The 26,376-nt window shown below is 42.9% G+C and overlaps 1 protein-coding gene and 1 long non-coding RNA gene across 7 annotated transcripts in view; one reads left to right on the top strand and one right to left on the bottom strand.

Annotated features, from left to right (window-relative positions):
• LOC128347846 (uncharacterized) overlaps window positions 1–26,376 on the top strand; it is a 74,370-nt gene that overhangs the window by 16,981 nt on the left and 31,013 nt on the right. For 3 of the 5 annotated variants that reach the window (XR_008317769.1, XR_008317771.1, XR_008317772.1), the window contains exons 2-3: window positions 2,757–2,858; window positions 17,759–17,875. This is a non-coding gene — a long non-coding RNA (uncharacterized LOC128347846). Of the gene's footprint in view, window positions 1–2,756; window positions 2,859–8,413; window positions 8,523–17,758; window positions 17,876–26,376 lie in introns of all 5 variants that reach the window. The other 2 variants (XR_008317770.1, XR_008317768.1) reach the window with 2 other exon arrangements.
• Window positions 13,960–26,376, bottom strand: part of SRGAP3 (SLIT-ROBO Rho GTPase activating protein 3) — a 289,377-nt gene continuing 276,960 nt past the window's right edge. For both annotated transcript variants that reach the window (XM_053303031.1, XM_053303032.1), the window contains exon 22: window positions 13,960–18,800. In XM_053303031.1, coding sequence (XP_053159006.1) covers window positions 18,384–18,800 — 417 coding nt within the window. In that variant the 3' untranslated portion in view covers window positions 13,960–18,383. The remainder of the gene's footprint in view (window positions 18,801–26,376) is intronic.

Genomic DNA, 26,376 nt, shown 5'->3' on the forward strand with positions numbered 1-26,376 from the left:
TTTTTCACAGAAGTTTGTCTGTCTTTACACTACGAAACTGTAGGGTGTTCATGCTTGCTTGTTTCAAAGTTTCTTTTGTTACAGCATAAGGACAGTACTGTACTAACCAAAATGCATACATTTCACTAGTTCTTCAGCAGAACAGGTTATTCACCATGTGTACCAATGTAAGAGTTAAAGATTTGTAATAAAAAAGATTTATTACAAATTTTGTAATACATTTTGAACCAGTTACGTAAGGAATAGTTCAGATAGACTTGGTTTTGTCTACCTGGTGTATTTTGTTTAAAAAGTTGGGTTCTGTAGCAGATTTAAGCCCAGCCTTTGTCTTAAAGCAAGCCCACATGGGGGGAAAGAACAATGCTGCATCATTCCCTCCATGTTTGCTCAACAAAGACTGTTCCTTCAAAACTTAAATTACTCCTTTGGCAGTCCAATCGCTGCCACCATGCCTACTTTTTAAAAGAGTTTATCCCACCCACCAGTATGAGCAAAATTCCAGGGAAACTCTCCTTCCTTACTAATGGAAAAATACAGAAAATCTTCCATGTGCAGCCTACAGGTTAAGAGAAAAGTTGGTAGTGTGAGCTCCTGAGCAATCAACATTGAGGCATGTTTGCACCAGAGTACAACCCCTTTTTCCTGAGTTAAAAATCCACTCAGAGGCAGGTAAAGATAAGAATGAAAAGAGAGAAACTTTATTTACAATACAACAGATTGCTTCAGTCTGAGGGGCACTCAGCTTTGAGTTGCAGGTAAAAAGAAATACTCAGCACTTTACAAGATTACTTCCAAAGATCACTCCAGCTGGTGTTTGGAGTAGCCCACTTTAAAATCGTGGTTACCCAGCTGCAAGGATAATTCAAAAAGCACCCCCAGGTGCAAGAAAGCTTTAAAGGTGCCTTTACAGGGTACAGAGACTTCTACAGAGCCCAATTTGGATAAAAGGGCTCAGGCTTAGTTCTTCTTTGTTACGTTGCAGATAAAAACACAATAAACCAATTGTAAGGATTTGCAAAAGCACAAAATCAAAAGAAATCTAATGCAGGCACACAATTCCATGGCTAAAGCTTTCCCTGAAGCCAAAGCCCTGGCTTCCCTCCTGAACTCACCAAGTCCAGGGTAGAGGCTTCAGGGCCCTGTAGAGCTCTTGGCTGCCTCCATTGCCAAGCCAGACAACCTGTTGTTCACCCTACCTGGCTCCAACTGAGAACAAAGAACCCCCTTCACTTCCTGCCACCAGGTCCTCAAGGGGCCGCCCACCTTGTGCTGAGTGGCTGATCCCTAGAGGTCACTGCCTGACAGACAGGACAGGGTTCCCTTCCGGTTCACTCTTTAGGGTAAGGGAGGACTAATCACCACAGGTTCGTTTGGGTAATCCTCTCAAATAGTATTAAGACTGGCAAGCTGTTCTCAGGAAACCTTCCCCAAGTAAGAAACGTAGGTAACATTTCTGCAAGCCTTTTTTTAATGTCTTACCATAATCCAAGTTTGAGAAACAAGGCAGCTTTTCAACTGGTTGGACTGGACAGATTCTGTACTCAGAAATCTGGATGAGCCCTGAACAAAGCAATAACACCAGATTTTATACCTGCTACAGTTTGCTGACAACAGTTCCGCCCCCAAACTTGGTTGAAAGTGCCACGCATCATGTAGTCACACATAGAGGCGGGTCTCACAATCAGTGAGACCATCTTTTGCGGGTAATAGTAATACTTCCTAGCACAGAGCACACAGTAAAAAACAGTTACCAGAAAATTTTTTGGCCTGCTCAATTTTTATTCAGTTTCTAAGCCTTAACTAAAGTATTGCCAAGTTTGGCTAAGTATAAGCTAACTTCAGTTGATAAGTATTGTGCAACAGAATACGTAACACCAAGAAAATCCACTTCTGAACCTTTCTTTTTAAGCCAGCATATACATACAATTGTCTTTTCTTTGAGTCCTAAGAGAGACTTTGCCCTGACCCAAACCCTACCTAACTGCTTAACTGTTGTTCCAACTATCAATACTCCCTCTGATTGAACATTTTGATTGACAACTCCCTAGATGCCAAACTCTCCATCACAACAAAACAAAATGTTAACCCTATACTTGTTGAAACATCATTGGAATGCATAATAAAATAGCTCTAACTTAAGGTTTTTTTTTTCCCTTGCAGGTCAATTTTTTTAACAATGGCAATGAGGTCAAGATTGTGCATGAAAGTGCATCTGTATATAAATATAGTCTGCTCTAAGAATCCTCTGGGGTTTTTTTACTATTCATAAGGCATATGCTTAGCCTGCATAACCAATGAAGTGTGCAGTCATCCAATTTAAATTTAGTATCTTTATTCTGTGCCCTTTGCAGAATTACTTAGGTCATACTTTTGCTGCAGAGTCATAAAATCTAAAAAAAAACCCTATATCCAGTTAAAAGCTAGGTTTTGGAACATTCTTTTGAGTGAAGGCCTCTGTTTATGAAGTTTGCTGTTAACAACAATATGATGCCAAACACTAAAGAATACTGAGGAGTATGACATTCCCTTCCCACCCACCGAAACATTGTGTTAATATTTCATAATCTACCTACCACTTGTGCCAGTCTGTGAGATTTCCAGTGCAGCCATGTGGCCATGTGGAACACAAGCAAAATCCTTTACAGAATATGTTCCCGCACTGCAACTAATGTGGGAAATTGCTATGAGGAGGGAACGTATACTGTTGTATAGAGAAGAAATGATTGTATGTTTGTGGGGTGGGCTTTTTGTTTCAGGGTCGACTCACTGCTGATTATTCCCATGGAAACTTGAAACATTTTCTTCTTTAGGTTCTGCATCAATTAAGAGTTAATAGTACTAGTCTCCAAGTCCACGTGGTAAGTACAACTATCTCAGCTTTCTTGTGTTTGATCCTAATTATTTTTGGGTGTCTTATGGCTTTAATGTATATTTTGGTTAAGTATTAAATGTAAGTTCTATGGAGTTTTATTGTATTTTAAATTTTGTAAATCGCCCTGAGATGCATTATGAAAGGTGGTATAGAAATTTATTTATTTATTTATTTATTATTTATTTATTAAAACTTTTATACCGCCCTTCCAAAAGGCTCAGGGCAGTTTACATTAAAACACCATTAAAATCAGTTAATAATTAAAACAAAAATTATAAAGCATAAAAACAATGATTAACAATTAAAAACATCATAAAACAACAATTAAATAATCAGAAGAATTTAAAAACAAGTTTTAAAAATCTGAGAAAGCCTGGTTGAAGAGATGTGTTTTCAGGTGTTTTTTGAAAATTGCCAGAGATGGGGAGGATCGTATCTCAGCAGGGAGCGCATTCCACAATCTCGGGGCAGCAGCCGAGAAGGCCTGATTCTGTGTAGCTACCAAACGAGTTGGCAGCAACTGGAGACGGACCTCTTCAAGTGACCTCAATGGGTGGTGGGGCTCATAGCGAAGAAGACGCTCTCTTAAATACCCAGGGCCTAAGCCGTTTAGGGCTTTATAAGTTATAACTAGCACTTTGTATTTTGCTAGGAAAACTATCAGCAGCCAGTGTAACAAAATCAACAAAGGAGTAATGTGGTCTCTCCGAGATGACCCAGAGACCAACCTGGCTGCCGCATTCTGAACCAACTGAAGTTTCTGGACTACGTACGAAGGCAGCCCCACGTAGAGCACATTACAGAAGTCCAGTCTGGAGGTTACCAACAAATGTACCACTGTTTTGAGGTCATTGATCTCGAGAAACAGGCGCAGCCGGCGTATCAGCCAGAGCTGATAGAAAGCACCCCTGGCCACCACCTCAACCTGAGAAACCAAGGAGAGACGTTGATCCAGAAGTATTCCCAGACTGAGAACCTTTTGGGGAAGTGTGACCCCCATCTAGAAGAGGCAGATCAAAATCATTTCTAGAGTTCCGACCACGCACAATAAGTACCTCCATCTCATCTGGATTCAGCTTCAGTTTATTCTCCCTCATCCAGCCCATTACTGCTTCCAGGCAGGCATTTAGGGAGGATATGCCAGCTCCTGAAGAAGCTGACATGGAGAAGTAGATCTGGGTGTCATCAGCATACTGGTAACACCCAGCTCCAAATCCCCTGATGATCTCTCCCAGCGCTTTCATGTAGATGTTAAAAAGCATTGGAGAAATTATGGAGCCTTGAGGGACACCATACTTAAGGTCAGATTTTAAAGAGCAACAGTCTCCCATTGACACCATCTGGAATCTGTCCGAGAGGTAGGAGCGGAACCACTGTAAAACAGTGCCTACCTCCCCCAACACCCTCAGACATTCCAGAAGGATACTATGGTTGATAGTATCGAAAGCCACTGAGAGATCCAAGAGGACAAACAGAGTCACACTTCCTCTGTCAATTGCCAATTGGAGATCATCCATCAGGCCGACCAAGGCAGTCTCCACCCCATAGCCCACTCGAAAGCCAGTTTGAAATGGGTCCAGATAATCAGTTTAGTCCAAGACTGCCTGGAGCTGAGAGGCCACCACCCTCTCAATTACCTTGCCCAGCCATGGGAGATTGGAAACAGGCCTATAATTGCTCAACTCTGAGGGATCTAACGCAGGCTTCTTTAGAAGAGGTCTAATAATTGCCTCCTTAAGACAAGGAGGCATCCTGCCCTCCCTCAGAGAAGCATTTATGATTTCTACCAGGCCACCTACAACAGCCTCCCTGCTAGATAGAACAAACCATGTTGGACAAGGGTCAAGAGAACAAGTGGTAGGCCTCACCACTCCAAGCAGCTTGTCCACAACATCAGGAGTCACAAACTGAAATTGATCCAGTTGAATCGTATAGGAGGAGTTGTCAGACACCTCCAGTTCAGATATCAGAATAATTATGGAGTCTCCATCTAAGTCGGCCCGAATCCGAGAGATTTTGTCTGTGAAAAATTCATTAAACACACCACAGCGGGTAACTGATGCTTCCAAATTCTGGTTCAAGGGAGACGGGGCAGATACTGGTCACCTCACAACCCTTAACAACTCCGGCAGACGTTAACCCGCAGAGGCAATACAGGCAGAAAAGAACCGCTTCTTTGCCACACATATCACCTGAGCATAGATCTTTAAATGTGCTCCATGTCGTAATCTGTCTGATTCGAGTCGAGTTTTTCTCCACTTGCGCTCCAGTCGCCTACCTTGCCGTTTCAGCCCCCATAGATCTTCCGTATACCAAGGGGCCAATTCTGAAGCAGGTCGGTGGGAATGCTTAGGAGCAATCATGTCTACTGCCCTGGTGAGCAAGTTGTTCCAGTTCTCAACCAGGGCATCAACAGGATCACCAGCAGAGCCAACATTGAATCCCTCCAAGGCTTCTTGGAATCCTACCGGATCCAGTAACATCTTCGGGCGGACCATTCTAATAAGCCCCTCACCCCTGCGAAAGTGGAAAGCAGTTGTAAGTCCAACCTTAACCAGATGGTGGTCCATCCATGACAAAGGGAAGATCGTAGGAGTCCCCACCCACGGAACACCACCCTGATCAGAATAAAAGACCAAATCAAGCGTGTGACCTGCAATACGCGTTGATCCAGAGACCGCTCGGGATGGGCCCATAGTTGTCATGGCTGCTATGAACTCCTGAGCTGCCCCGGACAAATTGGTCCCAAAATGAACTTTGAAGTCCCCCAGCACCAAAAGTCTGGGAGACTCCAACGCAAGTTCTGCGACCAAGTCCATGAGCTCAGTAAGGGATTCCTTTGGGCAGCGGATTAAAAGATAATAAATAAATAAATAAATAAAATCTTGTATGTCATTGAAATTAATAAAGGCTACATTTAGGACACACTACCAAGCTTATTCTCTTTATTAGAGAAGCCTATTACAAATCCACAAAATTTCGCAGCTGTGGTTTTAGTTTCAATCTCTCTGCCCTATCTCTACCACAAGAATGGTTTGAGTGGTCTGGGTTAGAATTGGCCTGGCCAACTAAAAGGAGGTGCTGGTTGGATTAGAACTGGACTGGCCTTGGCTCAAACCAGGGCCACTTGGGGGGTCTACTCATAAAGGTGAATTCGGTGAGGATTCCCAATTCATTACCTGCATTGTATGTACTCTTCATATTCTCACATCTGAAGACATCTTGGACTATGTTTAGATACCTGCATATACTGGTTTTTTAATTTTTCAATTGCATATTGTAATTCCACCTGGTATTATGTTATTGTATGTCTACATGTGTTATACAGATGCGTTTGATTGTTTTTGTGTGTGTTGAGAGCTGGTTATTTATTCATTTAGCATTTATTCATTTCTATTTATCAGAATAGAATTTGTCCATGGGTTTCTGCATTTCCCCCCTCCTAGTTGGCGGCTGGCTGGGCCCACCACTCAGTGTGTTGCGGCCTGGGTGCCGTGGGGCAGGCTGGCCTCTTCTCAGTGGGGATAAAAACTCATGGTGGTTAGGATGTCTGGACCTTTGGCTGGGCTGAATCAATATCCAGTCGTTTGCCCTGCTGTGGGTGGTCCTCCTAATGAGGTTGACCCACATGGGTGGTACCCACACTCTATTTAGTATGTTCCTTGTTGCAGGTTAATTGTAAATTTAGTAAATAAAGGTAGCCCTAGTTCTTCCAATCTTACATGTCCTGTCATTATTGGGACCTGGGTGTGTAATGTGAGAGGGGAAATGATGTGTCCTTGTCTTTCTCAAAAATAATGGTGTCTACTGGGCCTTATCAAATTCTGCTGAAGAGCAAGGGTATTTACAAGAGCTCATTACTAGCAATTGATTAAGTGACGTCAAGTTGGTGTCATCTCTTAGGGGCCACATAGATTCTACTAGCTATAGTGATAGCAATATTTGGTCTTTGATGGAAATTCCACAACAGGTTTTGAATTTACAACAAAGCCTCACAAGATGGCAGCATATGACTTTCTATTGAGATGTCCTCTGCCCTGGTAAAATCATTACTATTGTTGGCAGGGCAGGGTGGGATAGATTCATAGGATCCATGAATTGATTTGTCTTTCATCTTGAAGTGTGGGTTTATGAATGTTTTTGTTTTGGTAGTGAGATCTTTGTGAAACAGAATCTTTTAAAGATCATGAGACCAGGTTGTCTTGTGGCACAGTCACAATAGTGATAAGTATCCTGGAAGGTAATCAGCCACAACACGCAGCAGCAGTGAAGTGGACAAATGGTTCAGTAGAAACAGTGGGAGCGGCTTGAGAGATAACATGATCCTGAGGAAATTGCCCAATAGGATGTCCTTTCCTCTTTACTGGCCTTCTTGCCTTTGCTTACGCCTACACCTCTCCTGTATGCCTCCCTGCATTGGCCTTCCCTTAGCAACCCGTAGTCCATTTTGCCCTCTTCTTTAAGTAGCTTCTGTCCCTTTTTCATTTTTCATTCTTTTTGCTCCGTTCTGCTTCGTTAATGCTGCCTCCTTATTCCCTTGGTGTTTTCTGCCCTTCGTATATGCCTTACTATGCCACTTGTGCATCCTTAAATCTTTCCCTAATCAACCCTGCTGTTAAAATAGCCAAGATCGAGGGCCCACTGATGTCCAGTTCGTTGGGGCCCACAAATAATCAGTGATGTATTCACAAATTCAGAAGTGCAGGTGCTATCCATTAGGGGTAGGCACAAAACTGGAAAACCCAGTTCAGTTCAAGAAGAACTGGACTCGAACTGAACTGGGTCCAGCCCTGTGCATACTAGTCAGGCAAAGTGCAGCTCAAGTCTGAACTGATTCAGGCCTGGCTTGGGGAGGGGGGGAATTGTTTTCAAAAGAAGTGGTGGACTTACTGCCACTGCAGGGCTTTAGGGGGTGCTGCTGCAGCCATGAGAAGGTGTCCCCTGAGGTTCCTCCTCTCCCTGCTAGGCTCCCCCAGGTCTCAAACAGACCATTCCAGGTCTCTCTGCACTGGCAGAGGCCACTTTGGAAGCTGCCATACATGCGCACTGGCCGTTTGCATGGCTGAGTCATGACCTAGCCACACAAATGGCCAGTGTGCATGTGTGGCGTTCTCCAAGAAGGCCACTGGCAGTGCAGAGAGACTTAGGATGGGCCATTGGAGCCTGGGGAGAGGTCAGAGGGCAGGGAGAACCTCAGGAGATCCCTCTGTGGTTGTAGCAGCACTACTGAAGCCCCATAATTGCGTTAAGTACACCACTTTTTTTGTTGGGGGGGAAACCCCGAACTGGCACCTCCCCAACCCAGCTCGATGTCAAACTGAACTAGGTCTGGTCTGGCTCAAGGGTGAGCCCTCAAGCCGGGCCAGTTTGAGTGTGAGCTAGCCTGACCTTGAACTAACTCACACGTCCCTACTCTCCATGATGGCCCCCATGGCCATGCCCACCCCAAAAGCCACACATTCAACTTAGATAGATGCAGTAATGATGGGGGGTGGGGGGGTTCTGTTACAAGAAGTTAAGGATAGTTTTCTAATCCTACAGATCTTGAAGAGAACCTCTGTACTCAGCAGAGCAGCATGAACTGTCAACCAGAAAGGGTGGAGGATACTCCTTGAAAGAAAGGAGACATGGGGAACTTTGCTACCCAGAGGTTTGTGAACAGAAGTTTGCTAACAGATATCAAAGGAGTTTCACAAGGAGTTTAGCTTGGAAGTACTCAGGGGAGGGTGCACAAGCAGTTCCTCTTTATAACATAGGAGGCACCCTGCATGAGACGGTGAACCCATTTTGTAATTTTCATGGAGGACAGAGCTTAAAACCTTTAATTAGCTGACAACTGCGGCTAAGACCTAGCTTACAAATTAACAAGTTCTATATATTCTAAAAGACCAATAAAACCATTTATGAAGGTAGAATGCCAATGGGGAAGGGAGTGCTTCCCAGTGTATTGCACAGAGTGTGCATGTATGACTATCTGCCTGAGGGACAGAAGTTGTGAGTGTGCGCTCGGTGCAGAGAGCTCCTGGTTCTCAGGGAACTTATTTGTTCCCTTGAAGCCAAGGTGGCTGATCTGGAGAAGCTCAGTGATGCAGAGACGTGTATGGATAAGACATGGATGTGGTAGAGGCATCCCACTCCCAGGCTGACAGCTCCTGTGCTGTCATAGAGAATGAAGGTCTCAGGGAAGGAGGACATCAGTCTGAGGAAGAGGGAAATCCTCCTTTAGAAAGTCTCCCTTCCTGGTGTGATGTGCCCATATCCTCTCACACAGAGGATACTCCTCTGGGGATTGGGGGCCTCCTAGTAGTGGGTGATTCGATTGTTAGGGGCATAGAGAGATGGATTTGTGACCCACGTGTAGACCACACAGTGACTTGCCTGCTTGGTGTGAAGGCTGCAGACGTCATGTGGCATCTAGATAGGCAGTGCAGAGGAGGAGTCAGCCCTTGTGGTGCACATGGTACCAATGATGTTGGGGAAATGCAGTTGGGAGGTCTTGGAAGCCAAATTTAGGCTGCCAGATAGCAGATTGAAGTCCAGGACCCCCAGGGGGGTTTTAATAAATAAAAATTATTTATTTATTAAAAAATATTATGCCGCCCTTCCAAAAAGCTCAGGGCAGTTTACATTAAAACACCATTAAAATCAATTAACAAAACAAAAATTATAAACTACATAAAAAAATAATTAACAATTAAAACATCATAAAACGCTAATTAAATAGCCAAAACAATTTAAAACAAGTTTTAAAAAGCTGAGAAAGCTTGGTTAAAGAGATGCATTTTCAATAGTTTCTTAAAAATTGCCAGAGATGGGGAGGATCGTATCTCAGCAGGGAGTGCATTCCACAATCTCGGGGCAGCAGCCGAGAAGGCCCATCTCTGTGTAGCCACCAAACGAGTTGGCGGCAACTGGAGACGGACCTCCTCAGATGACCTCAATGGGTGGTGGGGCTTGTACTGAAGATGACGTTATAACTTACAAAGCCCTAAATGGCTTAGGCCCTGGGTATTTAAGATAACTAGCACTTTGTATTTTGCCCGGAAACCTATTGGCAGCCAGCGTAGCTCCATCAACCAAGGAGTAACGTGGTCTCTCCAAGATGACCCAGAGACCAACCTGGCTGCCGCATTCTGAACCAACTGAAGTTTCTGGACTACGTACAAAGGCAGCCCCACGTAGAGTGCATTACAGAAGTCCAGTCTGGAGGTTACCAACAAATGTACCACTGTTTTGAGGTCATTGATCTCAAGAAACCGGCACAGCTGGCATATCAACTGAAGCTGAAAGAAAGCACCCCTGGCCACCGCCTCAACCTGAGAAATCAGGGAGAGGTGTGAACCAGAAGTACTCCCAGACTGCGAACCTGTTCCTTTTGGAGAAGTGTGACCCCATCTAGAACAGGCAGATCAAAATCGTCTCTAGAGTTGCACAATAAGTACCTCCATCTTATCTGGATTCAGCTTCAGTTTATTCTCCCTCACTAGCCCATTACTGCTTCCAGGCAGGCATTTAAGGAGGATATGCCAACTCCTGAAGAGGTTGACATGGAGAAATAGATCTGGGTGTCATCAGCATACTGGTAACACCCAGCTCCAAATCCCCTGATGATCTCTCCCAGTGCTTTCATGTAGATGTTAAAAAGCATTGGAGAGAGTATGGAGCCTTGAGGGACACCATACTTAAGCTCAAATTTTGAAGAGCAACAATCTCCAATTGACACCATCTGGAATCTGTCCGAGAGGTAGGAGCGGAACCACTGTAAAACAGTGCCTCCCACCCCCAACACCCTCAGACATTCCAGAAGGATACTATGGTCAATAGTATCGAAAGCCGCCGAGAGATCCAAAAGGACCAACAGAGTCACACTTCCTCTGTCCATTGCCAATTGGAGATCATCCATCAAGGCCAACTAAGGCAGCCTCCACCCCATACCACTCCCGAAAAGCAATTTGAAGTGTGTCTAGATAATCAGTTTCATCCAAGACCGACTGGCGCTGAGAGGCCTCCACCATCTCAATTATCTTGCCCAACCATGGGATATTGGAAACAGGCCTATAATTGATCAACTCTGAGGGGTCTAATGCAGGCTTCTTTAGAAGTGATCTAATAATTGCCTCCTTAAGACAAGGAGGCATCCTTTCCACCAGACCAACTACAACAGTCTCCCTGCTAGATTGAACAAGCCATGTTGGACAAGGGTCAAGAGAACAGATGGTAGGCCTCATCGCCCCAAGCAGCTTGTCCACATCCTCAGGAGTCACAAACTGAAACTGATCCAGTCGAATTACATAAGAGGAATAGTTGGACACCTCCAGTTCAGACCTCTGTTGCCAGATTTGGCAGACATCAAATTAATTGTGGAGTCTCCATCTAAGTAGGCCCGAATCAGAGAGATTTTATCTGCGAAAAATTCTTTAAACACATCGCAGCGGGCAACTGATGATTCCAAATTCTGGCTCAAGGGAAGGGGGGCAAACACCAGTCCCCTCACAACCCTGAACAAGTCCGCTGGACGTGAACTCGCAGAGGCAATACGGGCAGAAAAGAAACACTTCTTTGCAGTATGTATTGCCTGAGCATAGATCTTTAGATGTGCTCCATGTTGTAATCTGTCAGATTCGAGTCGAGTCTTTCTCCACTTGCGCTCCAGTCGCCTACCTTGCCGCTTCAGCCCCCGTAGATATTCCGTATACTAAGGGGCCGATTCTGAAGCGGGTCGGAGGGGACGCTTAGGCGCAATTGTGTCTACTGCCCTGGTGAGCAAGTTGTTCCAATTCTCAACCAGGGCATCAACAGGATCACTAGCAAAGCAAACAATGAATTCCTCCAAAGCTTCTTGGAATCTTACCGGATCCAATAACCTCTTCGGGCGGACCATTCTAATAGGCCCCTCTCCCCTGAGTTGGTGGGAGGTTTTTGTAAGTACAACCTTAACCAGATGGTGATCCGTCCATGACAATGGGGATATCACAGGGGTCCCCACCCAAGGAACACCACCCTGATCAGAATAAAAGTCCAAATCAAGTGCGTGACCTGCAATATGTGTCTGTCCAGAGACCACTTGGGATATCCCCATAGTTGTCACAGCCGCTATGAACTCCTGAGCTGCCCCGGGCAAGTTGGTCCCGAAATGAACATTGAAGTCCCCCAGTACCAGAAGTCTTCATGGAGGAGAGGTCTATCATCGGATACTAGTTGTAGGGCTATAGGCCATCTCCAGCCTCAAAGGCAGGATTCCTCTGAGGACCAGTTGCAAGAGAGTAACAGCAAGAGAGAGGGCATGTCCTCAACTCCTGCCCGTGGCTTCCAGTGACATCTGTTGGACCACTGTGTGAAACAGGAAGCTGGACTAGATGGGCCTTGGGCCTGATCCAGCAGGGCTGTTCTTATGTTCTTACTAGCACGGACTCAGCGCTTTACAAGCATAGCCCCTCAGACCAGGTTGAACCGGTTCAACTCAAACCAGGTCCTGTTTGAACTTGGACCAGCCCTCCTTTTGGGGGGCTGGGCCAGTTTGCACTCAAAGCAGTCAAACCAGGCAGTTCAAATAGAACATGGTTCGCTTCAAACCGGTTCTGCACACCCCTAACCATTAAACCAACTTGTTCCATAATGCTGAGCAAGTCATTTGATATATGGAAGCCCCAACATCCTCTGTTTAAAATATCATCAATAGATCATGTTAACCTTTTCAAAGTTTAATGTACGCATTTGAGAAAGGATCTACCAGCATGAGACCCATCAACCTGAGGTTCCGTTTATACAACCAAATATGCAGATGGCCAGGAGTCAAGCTGACAGAAGTTCCTGACTTCAGCAGGAACTCTTATTGTATAGATTCAATATCCTGTCACCTTGGGTAATTTCTGTAATACTTCTGGTGATGGAAGTTCCTGGATGAAATCAGAATATGTACTAAATATTTAAGCTTCACCTTTCCATGCCAATACAGAGGCATCCAAGTGGCTTACGATGAAACAATATAAAAACAGCAATAAAACCCCTTAACAAATAGCAGGAAACCATCAAACAAAACAAATGGGAGTGAAGCAAAAATGAAAACCCCAGTAGGCCAAAGACTCACTGGACCAATGATGCCTTCGGCTTCTGACAATGTCAATAAGAAAAGGGCCATGCACGTCTCCATGACAGAGAATTTAAAACTGTAGGGATAGTCCCAGAGAAATCAAGTGTCCCCCCCTCCCCCCAGCCAAGGTTCAGATGGTGCTGGATATGCAGAAAGGCCTCTCCAGACAAGCTTAGAACAGGCAAGCCCATGTGGGAGTCCTTTAAGTAGCCTTGTGCTAAGTCAAAGATGAACTCATTATGTCTGAAAAGCTCTCCTGTTGCAAATCTGGTCTAAATCCCTTCAAATTCAGGTTCAGTCCCATTGCCACTTTTAGATGGGAGGACTCCCGAAGAACAGTTAAGATTTAGCAAGGCTTCTCCTTCATTCAGAATGGGAACTCAGGAGCATAAGTTTCCCACATCTTTCCAAGTGTGTTGGTGGCATCATCATGGAAGAGTGGTGATGCCATCACCATGACTCTCTGTCATAGCAAATCTTGTGTCCAGTCAAAACAGTATCCTTTACCATTCTCTTCTTTTACAAATGCTTGTGAGCTGTATTCCTGTTCGTGGCATGAAGAACAAGATTACATATCTGCAAAGCAATGATCTCCTAAGGATGGATTGTGGCAAGCTTGCTTTTTTAAACAAAATATGGAGGGGAATAACTTTCAGCCTTCCTGGCTAGTGTATTTTCAGTGCCTTCTTCATGTTTTCCCCTTCTTTAACACCATTATTGATAATGTGCCTGACCCATTTGGGTTAACCAATCAATGCCCTACCAGCTTGGTGTCCAGCATGATAATTCCTCCTCTCCTGAGTGTAAGCCTTATTTTATACAACAAAATCTTGTGGTGTCTAAAAAAACAAATTCATTTTAGCATAAACTTTAAGACCCCACTTGATCAGACGCATTAAGTGTTATTCTCAGTTGGCACAATATATTCTACATTGGTAAATAGGGAAAGAGGCCTTTTTAGAGATGTTGGTTGTTAAATCATGACTGGGATAGATGGTTGAGAAAAGGTAAACTGTTTATTCAACAGGATGAGTCGACATCCAACCAGTGGTTTGATCTACATGGCATCATCAGCATACATAACATTGGATCCAATCAGACACTCTAACTTAATGGCATTTTATCATACATTACAGAGACAATATCCATAAGAGGGACAACAATAATTATACAGGGCAGCCAACCAGCAGTTTCCTAAAGTTTTCTGGCAAGAACAAAAAGCAGCCACTCAGAAGCAAATTGGATTCAGAAGGCCTACTGCCATACTGTGAAAACTGCAGCATTGATAGGAAATTATATAGTTCAGAATTTACAAAAAAGAAAAGAAAAATCCCTATTAGGTATTATTTTGTCTAAGACAGGAAAAGTGCATGGTCCTTATATCATTAAAGGGTCTTAAACATTTACATTGTTTGCTTATGACATTTTCTGTACAGCAGTAATATAAGGGCGGGTGCAATTGCTTTTAAGTCAGCACCGTTAACACACATCACTTGGTTGAACAAAAGGAATATCTTCACCAAGTTACAGGGGAAGAAATGAGGTGATATGTACAGCCAGTCATTTCTGGGTGTTAGCCAAAGTAGCTTCAGTTGAGCAAGAACATTCTAATTTATGAGGAGGGACAGCATTCAGTCAATGAGATTTTACTAACTATGCATTGCAGATTCCCCGCCCCACTTTTCATGTCCAGCGTCTACTATTGGCTCTTAGATGACTTCTTCATGGGTCAGTTTAAAAAAGGGACATTTTCTGAAACATTTTTGGTTTGTCAGGTATGACAATTTAACTTAAGTATGTTTCATATGTGAATGCTACAAATGCTCCCTTTATTTTTCCTCAAAGGTGGGCTAATCTGCCACATCCACCATTTTGCTTCATATTTACTGTTCGTAATGCATTTTAAATTGTCCTTTGAAATGCTGGTGTTAAGCCACACTAGGCCCATGTGTGTTGTGTGAGTGTGTGAAGATGGACACAAATCTACTAGGAACTAAAAAAGTCACAAGTAGATTGTATCCAGAAGCCTAGAGAAACATGTACAAAAGTTAAAGTTTTGATGCTTCAACAGAATTTGTTTGTACTACAAACAAAACGCAGAAGATTATCTTCTTCAGTTTCTAGTAGTCACCTGCAACTTGACAACATTGCTTTACATTGGTAGATATTTTTAAAATACATTTCTTGCACAACAAAAAGAGAAGAGAACTTTAAAGCAATACACCCACAGCATAACATTAACTGTAGAAGAGATCTTAATACGTCCAGCTCCCAAGCACATTTAATCCAGGCATTTGTTCCGGTGCTCTAAAGGCACTTAAAGATTAAAAAAAATAGCACTAAGAAGATGGAAGGAGAAAAAATAATTTAATATAAAAGGCATTGGAATGGTATATCTTTAAGAAGAAAAATAAACCCTTGAATTAAATCATCATGGTTTTACTTTCAAGTCATATTTCAAAAGCATATTTTAAAAAAACACTGTCGAAGCAACTGTTCTCTATTAACTAAAGAGGGAGGGAAAACGTTACTGGCAATGAAGAGACCACACTTGCCAAATGGCTTTTTTCTCCCCTCCACCTCACACCTCTAACACCACATTTTGCTATTCATTATTACAAAAAAATGAACATCTGCTGTCATAATGACCGTAGAGTTACTAAAGGCAGAGAGAGGCACAGGGTAGCGAGGGAAGAAGATTCAAGGAATTTCATGAATGAAAAAACACATGCCACTATCAACTAAGTATGACCATTATAAGTACCTACAACATTAGCAGGCATGTAGGCAAACACCATTTCTCCTTTATTATACTAAGGAATGATAATATAGTACTTATGGACAGTATTTTCCTTTCACACTGTAGATGGGAAAGTCAGGACTATTGGGGGAGGTTGTTTTACAGGTTTTTGTTGTTTTTGTTACATTGAGCTATCCACTAAGTGCAAAGATTTGGTAAGTGTCATTGGGTCTCAACTAAAATTTAGCCTTATTTTTTACAGTTTACATTTTAGCAATTATTTTCCAGCATTTAAGCAAGTACAGCAATATATAAACAGGCTAGAACAGGCAAGGAGCAGTTAAGAGAAGAGGGCCCATGGAGTGAAGCATGCTTGCTCACGCGGTACAGAAAAGAAGCACACACACACACGATTGTGTGTGCATATTTCACAATGAAAAACATCTCACACAATATAGGACTATGATTTATGCACATAGATGGGGTTTTGAATGTATTTCTCATCAAATAAGGAAACATAAAGAAGGTAAATTACAAGATGGCCGTGGAAGTGTCAAGAGTTGGCCAGGTCACACACCACCAGTACTTCTGTTGTTGCTGCATTGGCACCCCATCACCAACTCCCAACATCCCGGGAGCTCCTGCATCATTACAAGCAAAGAGAATTGTGTACAAGTTCTTCCACCTCTACCCTCCCAATTGGCCAATAGCCATTTCCCAGAGGACATAGCGGACTTTTGGAGAAAGCCCACTGGCTGATGGAGAGAATGGGAGATGAAACTACTGCTGCTATGGGTCTGGATGAGTGGTGGCAGCTCCTCTTCTTCTCGTTGGTAAAGGGGGGTAGGCTATGGTGGCAGCAACTCTTCCTCCTACCCTCTGAAGATATGAGATGGAGAAGCTGCCACTGCTGCCACCAAAAATTTCACCCCATTCACCAGTGGGGAGGATTGGAGGAGCCATTGCCAATTACTTTCCATTGCTAGTAAACTTGGGGGTGGGGGGATGGGCCCAATGTGCTATGGGACCCAATGTAGGGCTTTGCTCCAGGGCTTTCAGAAACCTGGCACTGGGTCCAATAGCCCTTTTCCTACTTTAACTGTTAAGATGTACTGATAAACTAAACGAATTCTGGTTGATGGTGAGCTGTTTTGTCAAAGAAAGCCAACTGCAACATTAAAAACACGATGTGATATTAGAAGACAGGTGTCACTAAATTCAACCCCTAAAGGAAGGGAAAACATGGCTAGCTTTTTTTAAAGCGATGGCCACTGCAAAATAAAGTTACCAAGAAATAAAGGGAAATGCAGGAATAGCCAAATGAGTGAGATGTGTCAAGACATTTCATATTAACACAAATGTACAAAGATATTTAAAACAAAAATGCTGGCCCAATGGAAGTGATAAAACTCTGTCCACAAAGACAGGCCAAAATAAAAAATAGCAGCAAGGTGAGTTTGAGTTCAGTGAATAGAGAAAAGGCTTAACTATCATGCAACTCCCTTATTTCTCTGCATATTTTTATATTTTGCCTACATTATAATTAGAGAGCAAAAAAGTTAAGTTTGTCTTCATAAATCCAAACTGCTGAATATTGTTACATAGGAAGTAGAGAAAGTGCAAATCGTCACCTCATCAGATCAGTTATATTTCTGACATGGTCAAATATGGCTCATGCTATACATGCAAACGGACGCAGTCAGAATCAGGACCCTCGTGTACTGCTGAATAATTTTAAAGGGAATGTGATTTTACCAAATGCTTCCTTGCCTGTTTTAATCCAGATTTCCCCCCCAAAAGGAATTATTAGCAAAAAGAGGGAAGGGGGAATAAAGTATTTCAAACACTATATAAGTTAGCCTATTTATTTATTGTTATCAACCACAGGTTACTTCAGAGTCCTTCTGTTTTGAAATTTTCAAGACAGCAGGAGTTTTGAGTTTCTTTTGTACACATACAACACTGTGCTACAACATGAAGTAAGTACAGAAAATCCTAGGTTTCCCCTTCTTACAAAAGGGAAGGTGTACTACTTTTCATTTCTGTGTGTCCACAGGTGGTGTAATCTTCCAGCAGGAAATGAACCACAAGCTTCCATGTTTCAATGAAACAGTCTTTAAGAGATGAGATGAAGACAGGTCTATCCATCTAGCAAGACAGACATGATCATCAGGTGAATTTCAGTATTTGCAGAACAGTTGAGCCAATCCTATGTTTTCTTTAGTTTGTGATTCTAAAGCCAAACCCACATGAAATATCATTCAAAGACTGACCAGTCTTCTATTGCTTAAAGCACAGTTGCTGTGTAACCTACACACACAGGCACAAAATAATGTTCTCTAACAGAAGTCTAAGGGTGAGTTTCTGAGGTAAATCTACTAAAATGTTACTGGGCTATGTACAGTTTCATATATACTTTTACACAGACTTGTATGTATCCAGTGGTAATACATAAAATGGCCATCTTATTTGGCTGTACAGCTTTCCAGCAATCTTGAAATTTTGTGAAACTCTTAAGCCTTGTCTACTGTCCCCAGTGCCATGTTTTTCTACCAGAGTCATTTTGTTCTCTCTCTCTCTTTAATGACATCATTTGTACAATCAAAGCTTCCATCCCAAAGAAGTGAATGTCAGAATGGGCACTCATTTTCCTAACAAAGATTCCCTAAGGATGGTGCTAGCTACATTGTGCCGGATTTATCTGAGGAGCTGTTAGGGAAGATCTTCTCTGTGGGTGTCACTGCGGGACTACCCATTCCTGAGCTGCTGCTGCTACTTGAACGATGTTGGATGACTGGCCGGATGGGTCTCATTGGTGGAGGCCTAAGCTGAGCTCCAGCAAGCCGTGCTGAGAGGGCAGGCTTAAAAGTAGTCATCATTTCTGTAGTTGAGCTGCTGCTACGCCTCATGGCAGCATCAGGATCCCGGATCATGATGGTATGAAGGGGACTGGCAGGTTCAGAGTTGACAGAACCTATCTGTGTGTTTTTCATTGGTTCAAGGGTGTCCAGGACAACATCAGGGGCTTGTTTCACAGTATTTTGCCTCTCAAGTTCACGCAGCTCATTCAATGCTGTGCTCATAGTCTTCTCAATGTCCTGTAAATGCAAGCAATACAAGAAGTTATATTCTTGTAGTATATGGGCTAAAAGCTGCACCCTGTCTTAACCCAATTTTCATTTCATTTAAATAAAACCCCAAACACCCAAACTACGCATGTAATGTAATGTGTACATTGACCATTAGTTGCCATATCAGTGTCCAATAACTTAGGTCTAAATTTTCCTTTTTACAAAACATGAAAATTACCAAAAAAAAAAAAAAAAGCTGGAAATATTTTCATGTAAGGATATCCTTAAGAAAAAAACACAAATACCTTAGCTCTACAGGAAGGAGTCTGTTGCTACACAAGATATTTTTTAAAAAATAAAAAATACAGTAGTAGTTTTGTTGGATTTCATTCCTCCTACACTGTAGGAGGACACTACAGTGTCAGACACTGACTAGATACATGAAAGATATGCTGCAAATCCAACTCAGATATGCTGATGGTAGAAAAAACAGAGAATGGACCAGTCATCAATATGCTTGTGTTTCAAAGAGCAGAGCAAATGTGGAAGAGAGAAATTAGACTAGTTGTTTCCCTTTGTCGCAAGTAACGATATTCAGCCACTCAAGAAAAGTACCATATTTTCATGAATATAGCCTCCACATGAGTATAAACTACAGCTGATAGTTGTGTACAAAACCCCCTTTGTACTACCTGCAGTACAAATACTGTACTGCAGTACATATAACACTATATATTACCTGCACTTAATTAAATGGGTGCAGGGTATACAACATAGTTTTTTACATAGGAACAGCTGACTTGCTTACCATTTACCTGTACACAGCCATTTACATGGCTGTCAGCCTCCCTGCTCAGAGGAGAGGCAGCTCCCTGCTCACCAGCTATTCCAGATTGAAAGGGCCATTCCATGATCAGTGATTCAAATTGGGGATCTAAGTCCAGCTGCTCCTATGTAAAAAATATGTCATATACCCCACATCCACATAACATCCTGCAGCCTGCCACCCCGGCACAAAAACTTGTGTAGCCATGGGGAATATTTGCAAAAATATGGTCATGCCGCTGTTAATTAAAAAGGAACAGAGCTACACTGCCCTCTTCCTTAAAGCCCTCCTACTAATGCTCTTCAGCGACATGCCCAGCAACGGTATCTGAAGGTATTAATGTTTTATGTATACTATGTATTTTACTGTGGTTGTGGTTGTTGTTCTCTTTGTTTTTCTTGTATTTATGCTGGCCTTGGACCAAAATAAACAAATACATACATACATGCCCAGCATCTGCAAGTAAACAGCTTCTGCCCAACCTAAGAGGAAGCAAATTTTATAGATACATCTTGCCACAAATGCAGGCTCAGCTCTAAAGAGTAACCTTTGACAGCTACCCATGACGAACAAGGAGTGCTCCAAACTCTAATGGCTTTTGCAATCTGCAGCATGTGCACAGGGGAGCTCCCGGTGAGTCCTCACCGTCTCTTCTTACCAGCACACTTCATTAGTCAAGGAGTCAGCCATGGACTTGAGTCTTTGATTGTTTTACTTACATTAGAACTTGAGTGAGCAAATTTATGGGGAAAGAAGAGAATAAAAACAACAACCACCACCACTTTGCTCAAGAGAGGGGGATGATTTGACTGAGGGTGAGCCTTTTTTCCAAGTAGCTTTCAGTTATCATGTTTCTATGATTCTAGAAAATCCGTCTGAATTCCCAATCCCATCATTAGGACCAAGTTCCAAAAACAGGACCATCCAGAACGCCACTGAAGTCTAGGAGAAGGCTCTGTGAAGAACTGGTACTGTAGTATTATAAAGTATCATGCCCAGTCATTCCCCCACCATCTCATTCACTTAGGCATTATTACAACTTTTTTTAAAAAAATCCTCATTTGTAACATGGAATTTTTTGTTTTGAATTATATTTTAAAATTCTTGTAAGCTGCTCTGCGAGGTCTTACAAGCAGAAAGGCAGGGTAAAAAACCCACCACCACCAATTTGACTATTGTGAGTCTTTTTTTTAACATTAGAGGTGTAGTCTGTACTTTAATATAACTGTGGCTGTCCAACAATTATCTTTCCAAATACACCTGAACAGGAAATCAGCTGTTTGTAGATGTTTTTTCCCAATATGAAAAAAATGCTCTGATAGACATGTTCCTTTCTGGATGCGTACACACTTGTTCTTAACATACTATCCAATTATTCTTATTTTGCCCCTTCACTTCTACTTCCTTTATTATAATGGGGGTTTTTTTTGGGGGGGGGGAGTTCTTTTTACCCATCTTATTGACACCTTCCTCTCTACTGGTTGAAAAATGAACTGTTTTTGAAAGTAGTTCAGGACTGGAACAATAACTCCATAGGATTCTTGCTACCCTATCTTTTTAATGACAAAGATAATAAACTACAGTATCTATTAAGGAAGCATTTCCTTTCCCTCTGGACGCCATCAACCTGTTACAGAAGGTTTGCTACATGCGGTTTGCAGTTCCTTCTCCAGTGGCCTCTGTACCCACATTAGGAGTAATGGCCTCCCCGAACAATTACTAGCTTCTAGCAGCAATTTGTAGAGCATCAGAAAAAACTCCCACTGCTATGAAAAGAAATATTTTATATGATTTGCTGCTGTGTAAAATTAAACACTAGACCAAAGAATTTAAAGAAGGAAAAGCCATTTGAATGCAAGCAAAGGTCCCCATTTTCTTTAAGGGAGGGTATGTGGGATAATGGCGTAAAGCTAAATTCCACAATACTTCAAAACCATTGGTGTCTATCTTTGAAAACATGAACTACTACCACCCCCATTATGTTACTATGGTGCAAGTATCATGGTAACAATACGTAACAAAGTGACAACATAATCAATCAACAGCCCACACAGAAAAGGTTGGAAGGTGCCAAAAGCTAAAAAGTGTTAGCTTAAAAATAAACAGCCCCACCAAGCTTTGAGCAACCCAAACAGCAAAAAGGTAAAGAAAGGCGAAGCCAAGAGATCAGAGAAAGGTTCCTCCATTTAGTCCTTAAAGGCTACCTGGTGACACAACTACTTACTGTTTTGCGTTTTGTTTACATCCAAATTCTTGCCTCTAAATAGTCTTGTATGCTTTGCCATCATTTGTTCTAGTGCTTGTTCGTTGCAAATCATCATCATCCTCACACAGAAGAGATATCTTCTGTTTGAGTGAATGACTCTGTATACACAGTACATTAGGAGGCCAAGAAACGCCCATCTGCTCTGGGTTAAAAGGAGAAGTGGACAGAAGCAGGGCCTTTACATTCTATGCCCCGAGGCTAGGAAATTAGCTCCCTCTTAAAGGATAGAGCTCTCCCTGTTCTGCCTCACTTTTGGAACAGATAGTTCATTTTGGAACTTTTTAATTATTGACTTTTTGGCACTGTTTTGTGCTCTAATTCTGTTGGCTTTCTATTCACATAGACACGGAATTTTTACTCCATCCTTCAAGCAAAGTTTCTCAGAGGGGCTAACAATGTTAAAACTTAACCAACAATTTTAAAAGTCATATTAAAACCATTTCAATGGAACTGTCACATTAAAAACAGATACAACAGCAGAGAGCAGGAGCAAATAAGACACAGTATACGAAAAATCCTGGGCAAACAGGTTTTCACTTGGCACTGAAATGAGTACAGGCTCAATGCCAGCCTTACCGCTCTGAGGAAGACATTCCACAGCCAGAGCACCACCACAGAAAAGGCTGTCTCACAGGTCCTTACCAATTGCACTTCAGATAAGGTGGGGCCCTGGAGCAGACCCTCAGAGGCTCTTGTGTACCCCATTATTACAAAAGGAAGAAAACCAAACACAGAAATCCTTTTGAAGTAGCACAGTTGCACAAATCCAGAGCTGGGCAGAGCTTTGAAATGTGGCCCACAGATAGTGGAGGATGGCAAGATTTTGTGTATTTAGTTTCAAGTAAACTGGTCCATCCCATATGGGTTTTTTTTTAAAAAAAAAAGATTCAGTGATTCTCAGATGTGGCATTATTTTTTGCTGTGATTCTCAGATGTTAGTTTGATTCTGGCTTAATTAAAAAAAAAATTAAATGCACAGAGTCCTGCCATCCTCCACTACTTGTGTGCCAGATTTCAGAGCTCTCTGCCCAGCCATCACCATGTTCTAAATTGTCTTCTCTTTCCCCCCACAGATCTTTTTGGTTTAAGAAGGTGTCCTTGCACACTTGCACTGGTTCAAAAGGCTCTCCCTCTTGTTTTGATCATTTTGCAATAGCATGGATGCACAAGGTCATTTTGTTCAAATTTGATTAGCCTAATCTAGGTTGTGCTGTAATCATCTCAAGAGTCTGTCTTACATGGTTTAGAAGCTGCTGGAATTCTCTGGAGACTCCTATTTCACTGGAGGGGAAAGTGAAAGTATTTTAAACACTGAAGCACACCATAGCAGCCTAAAAGGTCAGAGTACTTGAGTAGGATCCTGGAAGTGGTGGACATGGGTGAGGTACAGCAGATGACTGGTAACAGTCCATCTAGTAGCAAATGGGTCCCAGTGAGCAGCCTGTGTTGAAAATACCATTCAGTGGATGCCTGATTCATACACTGTACCCCAGAAGCTACCATGTCTGATGCTCGTCTGATTATTACATAAAGTGCATTTGAAGATCTATGTTTAAGTGATGCGTGCAGCAAAGATGCAATTCTTCTCTGCCCGTATCACATCTGCAAGTTCATATCCAGCAGAGTTGTTCTGGGTTGTAAAGGGGCTAGTGGGTGCCCATTCCCCTTTGAAACAGTACTTGGAACCAACAATTACTCACTGTGACATTTTAAATGAGGTTTTTTGGTGGACAAAATCTCTCATATTCGGGCCGACTTAGATTCAAACTCCACAATTGTCCACAACTGTCTGATGCCAAGGTGTCCAGCAGCTCCTATTTTGTGGTTACCCTGAATCAGTTTCAGTTCATGACTTCTGAGCATGTGGACAAGTTGCCTGGAATGGTGCGGCCTACTACCTGTCCTCTTTATCCTTGTACAACATGGCTTATACTATCTGGCATGGAGGCTGTTGTAGAGGGCCTGGTGGATATCATAAATGCTTCTCTAAGGGAGGGCAGGATGCCTCCTTGTCTTAAGGAGGCAATCATTAGACTGCTTCTGAAGAGGCCTGCCTTAGATCCCTCAGAGTTAAGCAACTATAGGCCTGTCTCCAACCTTCCATGGCTGGGCAAGGTGATGGAGAAGGTGGTGGTCTCACAGCTCCAGGCAGTCTTGGAGGAAATTAATTATCTAGACCCCTTTTAAACTGGCGTTCTGGAGGGCTATGGGGTGTAGACTGCCTTGGTTGGCCTGGTGGATGATCGCCAATTGGGAATTGACAGAGGGAGTGTGACTCTGTTGGTCCTTTTGGATCTCTCAGCAGCCTTCAATACAATTGACCATAGTATCCTTCTGGAACATCTGAGGGGATTGGGGGAGGGAGGCACTGCTTTACAATGGTTCCGCTCCTACCTTGCGGGCAGATTTCAGATGATGTCTCTTGGAGACTGTTGTTCTTCAAATCTGAACGTTCATAGGGTGTCCCTCAGGGCTTCATATTGTCTCCAATTGTGTTTAACATCTACATGAAACCGCTGGGAGAGATCATCTGGAGATTTGGTGCAGGGTATTATCAATATGCTGATGACACCCAAATCTATTTCTCCATGTCAACACCATCAGGAGAAGGCATAACCTCCCTAAATGCCTGCCTGGAAGCAGTGATGGGCTGGATGAAGGAAAACAAACTGAGCCCGAATCCAGATAAGATGGAGGTACTTATTATACAAGGTCAGAACTTACCCAATTTTGATCTGCTGGTTCTGGATGGGGTCACACTCCCCCAGAAGGAACAGGTATCCAGCCTGGAGGTGCTTCTGGACCCCAAACCCTCCCTGGTGTTCTGGGTTGTAGCAGTGGCTTTCTATCAGCTTCAGCTGATAGAAAGTTTTCTATCAGCTTTCAGTGCTTTCTATCAGCTCCAGCTGCATCCATTTCTTGAGATCAACAACCTCAGAACAGTGATACATATGCTGGTAACCTCCAGACTGAACTACTGCAATGCACTCTGTGCGGGACTGCCTTTGTATGCAGTCAGGAAACTGCAGTTAGTCCAGAATGCGTTGGTCAGATTGGTCTCTAGGTCATCTAGAAGAAACCTTATTACTCCTGTGGAAAGAACTACACTGCCTGCCGATAAGTTTCCAGGCAAAATACAAGGTGCTGGTTATTACCTGCCCTAAACAGCTTAGGCCCTGGGTATTTAAGATAACGTCTTTTTCACCATGAGCCCCATCACCCATTAAGTTCGTCTGGATAGGTTCATCTGCAGTTGCCACCAGCTCGTCTGTTGGCCACTTGGGGATGGGCCTTCTCTGTTGCTGCCCAGGGCTTTGGAATGCACTCGCTGTTGAAAGGAGGAGAGGAGAGCTGGTCTTGTGGTAGCAAGCATGACTTGTCCCCATAGCTAAGCAGGGTCTGCCCTGGTTGCATATGAATGGGAGACTTGATGTGTGAGCACTGCAAGATATTCCCCTCAGGGGATGAAGCCGCTCTGGGAAGAGCAGAAGGTTTCAAGTTCTCTCCTTGGCTTCTCCAAGATAGGGCTGAGAGAGATTCCTGCCTGCAACCTTGGAGAAGCTGCTGCCAGTCTGTGAAGACAATACTGAGCTAGATAGACCAATGGTCTGACTCAGTATATGGCAGTTTCCTATGTTCCCAAATAAGAGCCTCCCGATCTCTGGCAAGTGTTACAATGGCACTGAAGACACATTTATTCACCCAGACTTTATATTAGATGTATAATTTTAATACCTTTAATGTTAGGTTTTAAATTATTTTAATTGTTTAAATGATTTTAATTGTAGACAGCCCAGAGATGCAAGTTGTGGGCGGTATAGAAATATGTTAAATAAATAAATGATTAATAAGTTAGTCCAAATGACTCCAAATGGATGGGCTCCATTGTACCAAGATGGAACCAGACTGCTTGTAATTAAAACGGAAGAGGTCACAGAGCAGATTTTAAAATGACTTTCCGGGGACAGCTGACAGGAGCTGGGCACTATCCCGTTTGGCCATCCCTTAAGGTGCGAGGGTGTAAATGCTTCAAATAAAACAGAAGGGGACAGAGTAGAACCAGATAAAGAGCAGACGGGAAGATGTGGTAACTAGTCAAAGAGATCAAATGGCACACACCCACCACCAGAGAAAGATAGCACACACTAGGTAAGAGATTCAGCATATAGGTGGTTATATGCCAAAGAAGCCTTCAAGCCAAGATGGGTGAGTTGACGTGCTTGGTTGCTAATGTAAACATAGATATAGTGGGCGTAAGGGAAACATGGTGGAACAGCGAGAAGCAGTGGGATGCAGTTATTCCTGGATATAAATTCTACAGAAAGGACAGGGAGGAGTGAATTGGGTGTGCAATAGCACTGTATGTTAAAGAAAGGATAGAATCTAACAAGCTAAAAAGGAGGCTCCTATGTACAGCTAATTTCCTTTAAGAGTGAGGGAAAAGGAAGGACTTCTACATATTCTGTTTCATTGATCTAAGGAATTATGTGTGCAGAATGTACACTTTGCAT

Source organism: Hemicordylus capensis, chromosome 2 (genome assembly GCF_027244095.1).
Source record: "Hemicordylus capensis ecotype Gifberg chromosome 2, rHemCap1.1.pri, whole genome shotgun sequence".
NCBI lineage: Eukaryota > Metazoa > Chordata > Lepidosauria > Squamata > Cordylidae > Hemicordylus > Hemicordylus capensis.